A 13363-nucleotide genomic window follows, 5' to 3' on the forward strand; every position below is an offset into this window, starting at 1 on the left:
TATGTAAAATACATTTGTATAAAATACAATACACATAAATAATATATTCCAGAAGGATTAAACATTTAAATGTTAAAGATGATACCATACAAGTATACTAGGAAAAAAGCAGTGGACATTTGTTAATACTGGGGTACTTCTTTGTACCTCCTGGGAAGGTCTTCCGAAGTATGACAAATATAGAGAACAATACAGTAAAAGACTGATAGATTTAAGTACATAAAACACTTAGCATCATTCAAAACAAAACAAACAAGAAACACTCATAAATTTGAAAGATTAACACCACATTACCCTGGGAGAAAATGTATTTAAGAACACATGAAAAAGAAACTGGTAAATATTCAGAATGGACAGTTTAACACTCTATTTTACATAAGTTTGTCAGCATCCTGGGGCTATAATTTCTGGGACAGTCATCACTCTGGGTAAGTTACACAAGTCCTCTGACCACAGGCTCAGTCTTACCTTCTTCGGAGAGTCAGCTGAGGCCAAATGCACCAAATCACTCTCCCACTTTCACCAGTTAAGATGAAATCCCTGCAACCCTCAAGTACTTGCAACCCTCAGGTACACTGTGCTTAGTCGTGCTCAGCTTCTCAGTCATGTTCAACTCCTCACGACCCCATGGACTGCAGCCTGCCAGGTTCCTCTGTACATAGGGATTCTCTAGGCAAGAATACTGGAGTGGGTTGCCACGCCCTCCTTCAAGGGGATCTTCCCAATCAAGGCATAGAACCCAGATCTTCCACACTGCAGTAGGATTCTTTACCGTCTGAGCCACAGGGAAGTCCCAAGTATACTGCCACCCTTACTGCTATGAACCTCCCATGAAGATCTCTGTTCTTCTACTTCCTAAACCCCCGACTACTGCCCTCTAGACACACTTTTATTCTATGTGACGAGCAAATGCTCCTCCATTACTGACCTCTGCTCCAAGCTTTCCCCTACCTTCTTAAAGCAGATTATCATCTGCTGACATTACTTTCCTTTCAGCCCTTTGCAATTAAGGTTTTCTTTAAAAAATAAACTGGGTTAAAAGGTAGAGCTCCACTTCTTTGCTCTCCAATTATGTTTCTAGCTCATGGTTATTTCTGCATTCTCTTTTAAAAAGCCAGTTCTTTAGAAGCTCACGCTATCTGTGGGAGGTCTCATTCATTTAATGTTCACTTAATGAACACCTACTTGCTCACCTTCATTCACCCATAAACTCTAACTTTGATGCTCTCCGCTAAGCCCTGACAACATTCTATAACTTCAACATCCACATGGACAAGCCATGAATCACCCTGGTTCCAGGTTCAATCCCTGGTCAAGGAACTAAGACCCTGAAAGTGGTGCGGCACTGCACCCTTCTCCCCCACCCCCACACAAAAGAGGTGAAAACTGGATAAGAATTCTGAAGTATCAAGCTAGGATCTTCAACAAATTCTGCAATATAATGGGACACTTTCACTGGGATAACTCAATGAACCTAACTAAACCTTATGTCAAAAACCAGATTTATGAACTTTCTCCACCAAACTCTGTCTTCTGAGCATTCCCTTTTATAACGTGAGGCCTCACCATCCATTTTTATATACAAAAGCCTAAGAGTCACCCGACTCTGTTATCACACACCACATGCAATCTGTATCTATGTTATCAATTTTATTCCTATCTCTTTCTTAATTCATTCAATTTTCTCCACCACCATCTCCCTAGTCCAAATTACCTTCATTTCCTATGTACTGTATTTCTTATCAAGTCTATACCCTCCTTTGCTCTAATTCGTTTTCATCCATTGCAGCTATCTTTCTGAAACACAAAGTGAATCATGTCATTACCCTGCTTAAAATGTTTCTGTTACCTCCTACTGCTCTTAGGATAAAATCAGTAGACAGTCCTGCATAGTCAGGCCCCTATGTGCTTCTCCACTCATATCTTATACTCTTGTTTTCAGCATTTGAGCCACATTCATTTCTTCGAATGTACATACCTTACTGAAAGAAAAGTCAAAGCAAAAGTCGCTCAGTTGTGTCCGACTCTTTGTGACCCCACTGACTATACAGTCCATGGAATTCTCTAGGCCAGAATACTGGAGTGGGTAGCCTTTCTCTTCTCCAGGAGATCTTCCCAACCCAGGGATTGAAGCCAGGTCTCCCGTGTTGCCAGACAAGCCATGCGTAGGAACAAACTTCCTCACTAAACCCATCCCCACTAACACTTTCTTTCTTCAGATATCAGCTCCATTATCAGTTTAACAGGAAGGTTTTCTCTGATGTCCTTGATCAGGTCAAAAACCTCTCTATCGTATAAGTCCACAGAATCACATAACTCTCCTCTCTTCATTCACACTTGTAATTCTACATGTATTTCTGTATTTGATCTCCCTTACTAGAATCTCAACTCCAAAAAAGGGCAAGAACTTTATACCCAATGCCAAGCAAAGGGCCTGAAACAAGGAACTGACCAATAAAAATTTGCTGAATGAAAGAATGAAAATATTAGGCCTCTTACAAATCAATTTAAAAAGATAAAAACAAGATAAAAAATGACGACCCTGTATGCAAGACAGGGAAAGAGACACAGATGTGTATAACGGACTTTTGGACTCAGAGGGAGAGGGAGAGGGTGGGATGATTTGGGAGAATGACATTCTAACATGTATACTATCATGTGAATTGAATCGCCAGTCTATGTCTGACGCAGGATGCAGCATGCTTGGGGCTGGTGCATGGGGATGACCCAGAAAGATGTTATGGGGAGGGAGGTGGGAGGGGGGTTCATGTTTGGGAATGCATGTAAGAATTAAAGATTTTAAAATTAAAAAAAAAAAAAGATAAAAACAAGATTAAGAAAGAATTAAAATGTCAATTTAAAAACAATCAATAAACAATATTCAAGCTCACCAGTGATCAAAGAAATGTGGATGTAAACTGACAGTACTTTCATAACCATTAAACATATGAAAAGGATAATACCTAGGATTTACAAATACAGGCATTCTCATATTAAACTGATTGGGACAGTCTAAGTTGGTAACACCTTTCTGGACAGCAATACGGGCATATCTTGGAGGGAGACGGTTGTGAGTTCAGTTTTAGGACAGGTCAGTAAGGTGAATAATGCAATAAAGTGAGTCATACAGACTTTGGTTTCTCTGTGCATAGAAAGGTTATGTTTACCTTATACACACACACACATGAATATATGAATATATATATATATACGCATATCATAGTAAGTGGGTAATAGCATTACATCTAAAAAACAATGTACATATCTTATTAAAAATATTTTATTGCTAAAAAAAAAAGAGGCTAACCATCATCTGAGCCTTCAGTGAGTCATACTCTTTATTGGTGGAAGGTTTGAAATATTTCGAGGATTACCAAAATATGACACAGAGACATGAACTGAGCAAACGCTGCTTGCAAAATGGCACCAACAGACTTGCCTGGTGCAGGGTTGCCACAAACCTTCAATTTGTAAAAAATGCAGTATCTGCAAAGTGCAATGAAGCGAAGCACAACAATATGAAGTATGCCCATAAGAAAAACTTTCCGTAAATCCTTGAAAATTTACTTTTACCTAATCATCAGAAATGTACAAAGACTTAGGTAAAAGGGCCTTTACTTCAGTATGTCTGTAATGGCCAAAAGAAAAAAAAAAAGGAGCCAGGCAAATGTCAAAAAATGAAAGGCTGGCTAAATAACATATGTGACAAATCTATCTCACTGTAGCCAAGTGTTTTGTAGGCCACTTAATAACAATGAAAGTTATACACGGTGAAGTAAGTGAATAAAGCAGCTTTTAATATGCCCTCTGCTTTCACTCAGAGAAGGCGATGGCACCCCACTCCAGTACTCTTGCCTGGAAAATCCCATGGATGGAGGAGCCTGGTAGGCTGCAGACCATGGGGTCGCTAAGAGTCGGACATGACCGAGCAACTTCCCTTTCACTTTTCACTTTCACGCACTGGAGAAGGAAATGGCAAGCCACTCCAGTGTTCTTGCCTGGAGAATCCCAGGGACGGGGGAGCCTGGTGGGCTGCCATCTATGGGGTTGCACAGAGTCAGACACAACTGAAGTGACTTAGCAGCAGCAGCAGCTGCTTTCACTTAAACAATAAACAAAATACACACATATAAATCCACTCATTTTTCACAGGAAAAAAAGACTAAGAAATAAAACATACCAAAGTCTGGTGGGTATTTATAGTGGTGCTTTATTTCTTTTACTTTCTAAATCTATGACGAACATGTTTCACAATAAGAAAAGATTATATACATGAAAAATGAATAGTCTGAATGATAATATTTATGGTTAAAAAGAAAAATATTTCAGTTGCATTATAACCAATCAAGCAGTTCTCAACCTAGACTGCTCCTTATCAGAATTAACTATGGAACTTTAGGTCCCCATCTGCAAATTCATTTTGGTTTAACAACTATAATGTTATTATTCTGGCTTAAGACTCTCACTGTGATGCTTTTAACAGTTCCTAGGATAAAACATTTTATATACTTGAATATTTTTAAATATTATAAAATAAGATTAGAAAAAAAAACCATGATTAATCACCTGGCTTCAAGTTGGCATTAACAGGTCTGGCAGCTGCTGTGGCCATCTGTTCCCGTCGAGGATCTTGATAACTCATTTTACTGATGAATTCAATTGCGGCTTCTATACTTCTGTTATTAGTTTTCTGAAGAGCTTGTATAACCATATCCTGACATGAAGTTTAATAAAATTTAAATCATATAATTAATAAGAAGGAAAGAACACTATAACTTCCACTAGAGAAGTTCATAATTTTGAGGAACAAGGCCTCAAGCCATAATCTAATGTCCTGTTTGTAAAACTACTATGAGGGGGAGGGGCAAGATAAGGGTAGGGTATTAAGAGGTATAAACTACTATAGCTAAAATAAATAAGCTACAAGGTATAGCACAGTAAAAGTATAAAAATCTATACAATCTCAAATTACTAAAGAAAACAAAACAAACCCTCAAATCCTTCAAATGTTTCTTCAATATTTTCACCTTTATGTAAAGTATTCCTGTTTTCTTCTAGGGTTTTTTCCCAGATATAGTCATAACATGCTTCTGAATTTTCTCATTCTTAATTTCATTCTTACATAAACAGAGACTATCAGATTGTTAAAAACAGTATCAATCAACATACTGGAAACCACTCTTTTGCATCATGGAAAGTAGTTTATTAAACTTCTCTGTGTGTTTATTAGTAAAAGACCTACGTTATTCTGGTTCCTACCTTCTTAAGAGTTTAAGGACACAAATATAGGACAAATGGTAGAGGGAAAACACTCAGACTTTATATGATTATACAAAGACTTTAGGAGACTATGTGGTATGACAGAAAAAAAAAGGAGTTTGAGATCAACTGGAACCAAAGTCTGAGTTCCAGCAGCCCTGTATTATTTTCTCATGCTTAGAAGCAAAAATACACTCCAGCCTCACTTTAAAACTGAGTGAACTTTGGCACCTTAATTTAACATCTCAGAGCTCAATTTCTTCATCTGTAATTCACTCAGAATTGACATGAGGATTACACAAGAAAATATGTGAAAGCACAGCAGCACAGTGCCTGGAGCTCAGATACGGCTTGTTCTCCTGCTCTGTTCCTTATCCTTTATGTTATGTAAACACAGATTATACACTAACATGCAGAAAGTATACTGATACGCATTTTTCAAGAGGGAGGCAGCTACTTACTTGTCCTATAGGATTTACTATTTCAAAAACTACTTTTAAATGAAAAACGGCTTAGGAAGACTAATGGGTGGAACAGACACTGTTAGACAATCGTCTTACACAAAATGACTGGAGGTGACTGTGAGGCCTAGTGAAAAAAGGCTGTGGCAGAGACTTGCTGCTTACTCAAGATCTATTCTTTCTTTAAAAAGTTACTAGGATTTTGATTGAAGTTTTCCTTATACCTACAGTGGCCACATGACAATTCTGACCAATGAGACAAAAACACAAGGATTTCTGGAGGAACGCTGCTATCACTGATTTAGGTATTGGTCCTTCTTGTGTCCTGTTTCTTAGACAACAGATAAAAAGGTACACTGTGGTCACATTTTATGTGATCAGACTTTGCAAATTTGTAGTGAGACACAAAGGATTAGTAAGTCTCACTTTATGTGCAAATTTAAAATAATACAAATCACCCAAATTAAAATTCATCAGAGTGCTTAACTTTAAAACTGTTAAACCAAGTGAACTGCAAACTGTATTTATGCTATTATCACATGGCAGTGCCATCTCAGTTGGTAAGAAAACTGATATCCACCATTCTTGTTCAACACTGTGAAAACCATATCCTTAAGCACATTAGAATTTCAGCTTGTGATTTTGATGATTAATTATTATGCTTTTATTTTTGAATTTTATTGCTATATGGTAAAATATTTGTTACATCTGTAACAATATCAACCAAGTGTTCCTTAAGTGGGGGTGTTAGTGCCTGTGTGAAAAAGAGCACCCTCAAATCAGTAACTTTGGAATATAAGTCCTGTATGATAGAAAACATTATGTCCATATTGCTGTGCTTTGGTTGCTTAGAAGCAAAAATATATCCCAGTGATTGTAGCTATATGTGACCTAAGAATACAGTGATCCTATTTCATATTTATTCTCATGAGGAAATTAATCTTGAAATATTTAAGGCAAAAAAACAAAAAACAACCCAGAGTAAGTGAAAACTGAATCAGAATTTTGAAGTACCAAGTTAGGATCTTGAACAAATTCTGCAATACAATGGGAAGCTATCAGAAAGAATGATTCAGGAGGCAGAAGTAAATTGCCATACTCTTTATACCATTGCAAGTATAAATAATACCATTCCTTCCTTATTTGAATAAATGAGGATTAATAAATGTCTAAATGTTTTCAGTAAAGCTACTAATGTCATAAGGTAAACAATTTTGAAATGTGTGATTGCAGTAAAGCTAACATCTTTGCAATGCAAAGCAACTCTTGTTATTATTGCCAACAGATAAAGAACAGGACACTGACCAATGCCTTACAATTCTTAAAACTGTTTATGTTAGAAAAAAATTTTAAGTTCCTTAAAACTATGGTGGCTTCCCTTGTGGCTCAGCTGGTAAAGAATCCACCTGCAATGGGTGAGACCTGAGTTCAATCCCTGGGTTGGGAAGATTCCCTGGAGAAGGGAAAGGCTAACCACTCCAGTATTCCAGCCTGGAGAATTCCATGGACTATACAGTCCATGGGGTCACAAAGTATCGGACATGACTGGGCAACTTTCACAGTAAGGGAATGGAGCATTTTTGTTATGATTCCCTATCCTGACTGATGGGTTCACACACAGTAAGTGTTCCATAAATATGTATTTAATGATGTGACTTAATCTGACACACATTATCACTTAAGGGTCTTTATAGTATAGCCATGTGCTTTCCTAAACTTCCTCTTCCTAGTACTATGTAAGAGGAAAGTAAAAGATCATGATTCAGCCTTCTCTTTATTCTCTGCCGTGTGACTAAAGTATTAGGAAGAAAGTACTCTAAACAATCTCCATTCAAGCCATTTCTTTAATCCCCCAACTATTAACCAGGTCTTCTCCTCTACATATATTTTCTGGTGCAAATCCAACATTTTTAGAACATTTAAATATAAAATTAATAGGAAATAAGATTAATCAAATGAAGAGAATGGGCCAGAAATAATCTTTTTTCTTCCTAGTTTTGTTGCAAATTTCCCTTTTCAAATCCATTACTATAATGCCTACTTAGGTTCTCATTTTTGAAATTAAACATAGAGATAGCTGAAAATGTGGTCACTAGAATATTAACAAAGTGAAGAAATTTTAAGGGTAATTATTTTTGTGTGGTGAAGCTAAAGGTAATTTTTAGTTTTTTTCCTTATATGGTTTAATTTTTAACACGGAATAGATACTTTTGAAATCAGGGAAAAAGTTACAATAATTTTTAAAGAAAATGTAATCAATGCCTGATTATTCACACTTAGTTATAATTTTCATGGTGAATTTTTACCTAGAATGATTTCTGCCATTTAAAATATTCACCTGAAGAATATAATCACGGAAAAGAAATTTTATTAGTTAAACAAAATATGATTAAATAATAAAGGCTATGAAAACTTTAAAAATGAGTTCTAAAGGTAAAAATATTAAAGTTAGTATAATTAACATGAACTGAAATTTCATCAAAAAACTGAAATTCTTGGAGATTGATCAAGTAAATTTTTAGTTTTTGTGAGTTTAAGACTTGTATCTGAGAGTTATGTGAGCATAACTGCTTAATGATATCTCTGATTGTACTTCCTTCTCTGTAACATAAGCTTAAACTTCATATCCTTAGGGCTATCATTTCAACAGCCACTCAGCTCACCATAGCAACTATGACACACAAGCAGATGTCCTTCCCCTGACCCTACCTGTGGCTTTCCTCACGTGCACTTTGGCTCTGACTTCATAACCTTTTAAATCTCAGAACCACAGAAAAAAACTAAAGAAATATTAATTATTTTGCTTCAATAACTAATGAAATTGTAAACAACATTCTTTGCTTGTAGAATGTACATATTTGTATGACTCATTGGAAAAGACCCTAATGCTGGGAAAGACTGAAGGCAGGAGGAGAAGGGGACGACAGATGATGAGATGGTTGGATGGCATCACTGACTTGGTGGACATGAGTTTGAGCATGTTGGTGATGGACAGGGAAGCCTGGTGTGTTACAGTCCATGGGGTCACAAAGAGTCGGACACGACTGAGTGACTGTACTGACGGTAGTTGGTGGTTCAGTCGCTAAGTCATGACCGACTCTTGCGACCCCCATGGACTGTAGCCTGCCAGGTTCCTCTGTCCATGGGATTCTCCAGGCAAAAATACTGGAGTGGGTTGCTATTTCCTTCTCCAGGAGATCTTCCCAACCCAGGAATCAAACCCAAGTCTCCTGCACTGCAGGCAGATTCTCTAGGGACTGAGCTACCAGGGAAGCCCTACATATTTGTGTACATAAATAAATCCTCAAAGGCAACACTTAGGCAGATCACCTAAAGTGCTACACAGTGTAAGTTAAGAAAAATTCTTTTACCAGTGCTTACCTCATCAAATCCAGCAGCTTGCAAGTCTTGAAGCATTTGTGGATTAACTTCTGAAGGACTCCGACTTGTTTCATTTGCAAATGGCTGTAGAGAGTTTCGAATTTCCAGTAAGGCTTTATGATGCATCCCAAACTTGGGTGGATTTCTGACTTGCCGCGGATCTTCAGCTGACATTTTACCCATGTTTTGCTCAGCCTTAGCAGCATCCGATGGTTTGGATAAGTTCCTAAGGGATTCCCGAATTTCTTGCAGCATCTGCCGACTGCTGCCAGTGTAGTTACTGGCAGGAAAGGTCTTAGGCCTCATTTGTCTATATCCTTCTGGCTTTTCACTTCTCTTCATGAAAACATCTATATGTATAACCCACACAAAAGACTTCTTTAACAGCTACTTGATTGAGATTCAGAGCTTTCCCTTGAGCAAAACTTAAAAAAATCTTTTGCAGAAGTCCCCAGGAATGCTACAATTCTTTACAATCTAAATAAAAGAAGAAATAAACAAAGCTATAAAGTGACTGACTGATAAAGCAGTGCCATGCACAGCAGGTATCCCCTTATCCAGGAGGTATACCTTTTAAGACCACAAGTAGATGCCTGAAACTTCAGATAGTACCCAACCCTATATATACAGTAGACATCTGAACAACATGGGCTTGAACTGCATGGGTCCACTCATATGTGAATTTTTTTCAACAAACACGTACTACAGTAAACACAATCTGGTGGTTGGTTGAATCCAAGGATGCTGAATGGAGGGCTGACTGTAAAGTTATACTCAAATTTTCAATGGCACAAAGGCACGGCACCCCAGCCCTTGAGCTGTTCAAGAGTCAACTGTACTGTTTTTTCCTATACATACATAACTATGATAAAGTTTAATTTAGGTACAGTAAAAAATTTAACAACTAATAATAAAGTAGAACAGCTATGGGAATTCCTTGGCAGTCCAGTGGTTAGGATTCTGTACTCTCATTCCCCAGATGCCTCAAGTTCAATACCAGGTCAGGGAACTAACATCCCACAAGCCGTGGGGCGCTTCCCCCTCCCCCCTCCCCCCAAAAAAGACTTATAACAACATACATGTAACAACATGAATGTAGTTTCTCTCTTAAAATACCTTACTGTATAAATGTTATGTCTTAACTAAGCACATATCATATACTGGGGTGATAACTTTCATAGTTTGAGGTGTAAGAGCATAACTAGTACACATTTCTGTTTTTCTTTTGCACAACCACAATTTTGTGTATAGAAGATTTGTTCTTATGGCAGATCTTAAAGCCTCAGTACATATTTTTTTTCTTATTAAACTGAGAACTTTCACTTTAAACAAGCACTTGATGGCTTTTCTTTGGCATATCTGAATTGCCAGCATCACTACTCTTGTGCTTTGGGGCTGTTATTAAATTCTCTCAGTATCTAGGTTGCACTTCATTTATAGCCATCTAGGCATTCCTTTAGTTTGGGTTTCAACTCCAAGTTAGCCATCATTTTACTATTCTTATTTACCATTCCAAAGATGGTTCTCCTTAATAGAGAGGAAAAAAATGAAATAAGAATAGTTTCGCTTCTCTATGTCAAGATACATTTGCCTTTCATTCCCCTAACACAGAAACTGGTAAATATAGGCAGTGCAGAAGTATCTGTTAAACTAATAAATGCAAGTGATTTATTCCTTTTTACTCTGAAGAAAATATAATTTTATTTCAATTATTAAAAAGAAATGCACCCTATTGAAAAATTCAAATATCATGTAATTATGTAAGGTAGAAGTCCCTTATAATTCCCTCCCTCAACAGAGAATCACTGCAGTAGGCTGAATAATAACATCCCCAAAGCTAACCACTTCCTAATCCTTGGAATCTGCAAATGTTACCTTATTTGGAAAAAGGGACTTTGCAGATATCATTAAAGGATCTTCAAATGGGGAAATTATCACAGATTATCCAGTTGAGCAAGTACATGCATGAGAGGCAGGGGGAGATCTGATACACAGAAGAGATGGAGGCAATATGACCATGGAGGCAGGGACTAGGGGGTGCAGCCAGAAGCCAAGGAATGCTGGCAGCCAAACGAAGATGGAAATGCTTTTCTCCTAGAACCTCTAAGGAACAGTGGCCTCACTGATGATTTAATTTTGGGCCAGTGACACTGATTTTGGAATTCTTGTCTCTAGAACTGTAAAAGCATACATTTATGCTGTTTTAAGCTTTCAGTTTTATAGTAATGTGATTGGGTTGGCCCAAACCCAAACAAACTTTTGGGCCAATCCAATATATAAGATGAAAGAAAGCAACATAATCACTACTTTTTAAAGTCACTATTATTAATACTGCATATATAATATTTTTATTCTTAATCAAAATGGGATCACAACACGCAGAATACATTATTCTTTTACATTATCATGTGAATTTACAAGAAAAGAATGTCATGCTGACCAAACTTAAATGACCAAGGAACTCTTTCCTCCACAGCATTTTATGAAATTCATGCTCTGTGTACTATACTTTAGAAAATGCTGAACCAGAGAGATTAACTCTAGTCCTATATTTACAAAGGACTATATTTAAAGGTCTGTCTAATCAAGGCTATGATTTTTCCAGTGGTCATGTTTGTATGTGAGAGTTGGACTATGAAGAGGGCTGAGCGCCAAAGAATTGATGCTTTTGAACTGTGGTGTTGGAGAGGACTCTTGGGAGTCCCTTGGACTGCAGGGAGATCAAACCAACCAATCTAAGGGAAATCAGTCCTGGATGTTCATTGAAGGACTGATGCTGAGGCTGAAACTCCAAAGCTTTGGCCACCTGATGTGAAGAACTGACTCCTTGGAAAAGACCCTGATACTGGGAAAGATTGAGGGCAAGAGGAGATAGGAACGACAGAGGATGGGATGGTTGGATGGCATCACCGACTCGATGGACATGAGTTCGAGCAAGCTTCGGGAGTTGGTGATGGAGGTCTGGCGTGCAGCAGCCCATGGGGTCGCAAGGAGTTGGACACAGCTGAGCAGCTGAACTGAACTGATATTTAACTCTGTACTTTGACAATTACTCAAATGTAGTTACTAACATTCCTAACATCCAAGTGAGTGCACAACAGTCATAGAAATGACTGAGTTCTGGGATATGTGTAATAATGTGTTTTAGGTTTACATAAACAAATAATTAGTTTATACTTTTTCAAATACAGACTGAAATATTATACTTGTGAATAAATATGATGCCTGGAACTTCAAAATAATCTGATTTTATGATGATTTGGATGAGACAAAAGAGTGATAAACTGATTATTGTTGTAGCTGGGTGACGGGTACCTGAGAGTTCACTGTACTATTTCCTCTACTTTTGTGTACACTTGAATTTTCCAAAACAGAAAGTTAAAAAATAAAGAAAAGGAAATGACTCTGGATCTTGGAATGGTTCTGCTACAAATTATTCTGATTCAAATACAAAGTACACTAAAACACACAGGGTTTCTTTAAAGAAACTATCAATAGCATGTAACAATATCTTTTCAACATTAGCTTTTCAAGGAGAATAATAGAAACATAGTTTTTTTTTAACTTAAAAAAACCTGGAATATAATTGTTTTACAAAGTTTCTGTATTTAAATGTTCATTTCAACTAGGAGATTACCTGCATCACTTGACTTCAGAAATGGTGAAATGGAGGAAATACGGCATATGTTTATTTTCAATCATTGTTTATTAATCTCTGTGGCAGAGACTATATTGACATACTGTCCTCTATTTCCCAGATTAGTTGCTAAAGCCCTGCAAGTAGATGTCTGTGAGGCAGTTCTGGGCTGAGGCAGTTGAAAGCTGGTGTGGTTCTCCATCTGTCATTTTCCTGCTTCAGTGACAATCTAGGTGACATTTTGAGATGGTAGCCTCCAATTTATGGAGGCACTGTAGGTCCCTAAGCCACTGAATAGCTTACTACTGACCCCCATGGGGCTCTGTGTGAGCAAGACAGGAATCTCTGATATGTGAAGCCATTGATATTTTAGGATTTGTTACCACAAAACAGTTTAGTATTATGTGGCAATAAAGACCATCCAAAACAAGCAGAGTCTATTTACTCAGAGCTTACTACAGGAAGGGAGTTAGCCACCATCACTTGTGTTTAGCAGAGACTCAAAGGCACGCATGGGAGTGGAAAAACTTTATACCGAAAAAAGAGGGAAGACTTCAAGTATGCTCTACCATAATGAAGTTGGAGGCCGGCTAACTAGAAGTACAGCATCCTGATTGCTTTGGGA

The 13363-nt window shown here is 37.5% G+C and overlaps 1 protein-coding gene across 3 annotated transcripts in view; it reads right to left on the reverse strand.

The window, feature by feature from the left end:
• Positions 1–13363, reverse strand: part of LATS1 (large tumor suppressor kinase 1) — a 36063-nt gene that overhangs the window by 14748 nt on the left and 7952 nt on the right. For 2 of the 3 annotated variants that reach the window (XM_004011406.6, XM_042253150.2), the window contains exons 2-3: positions 9102–9578; positions 4567–4714 (exon numbers count right to left, since the gene is read on the reverse strand). In XM_004011406.6, the coding sequence (XP_004011455.1) occupies positions 4567–4714; positions 9102–9443 (490 nt within the window). In that variant the 5' untranslated portion in view covers positions 9444–9578. 3 annotated transcript variants of the gene reach the window in all.

The sequence above is a fragment of the Ovis aries genome, chromosome 8 (genome assembly GCF_016772045.2).
Source record: "Ovis aries strain OAR_USU_Benz2616 breed Rambouillet chromosome 8, ARS-UI_Ramb_v3.0, whole genome shotgun sequence".
Taxonomy (NCBI): Eukaryota; Metazoa; Chordata; class Mammalia; order Artiodactyla; family Bovidae; genus Ovis; species Ovis aries.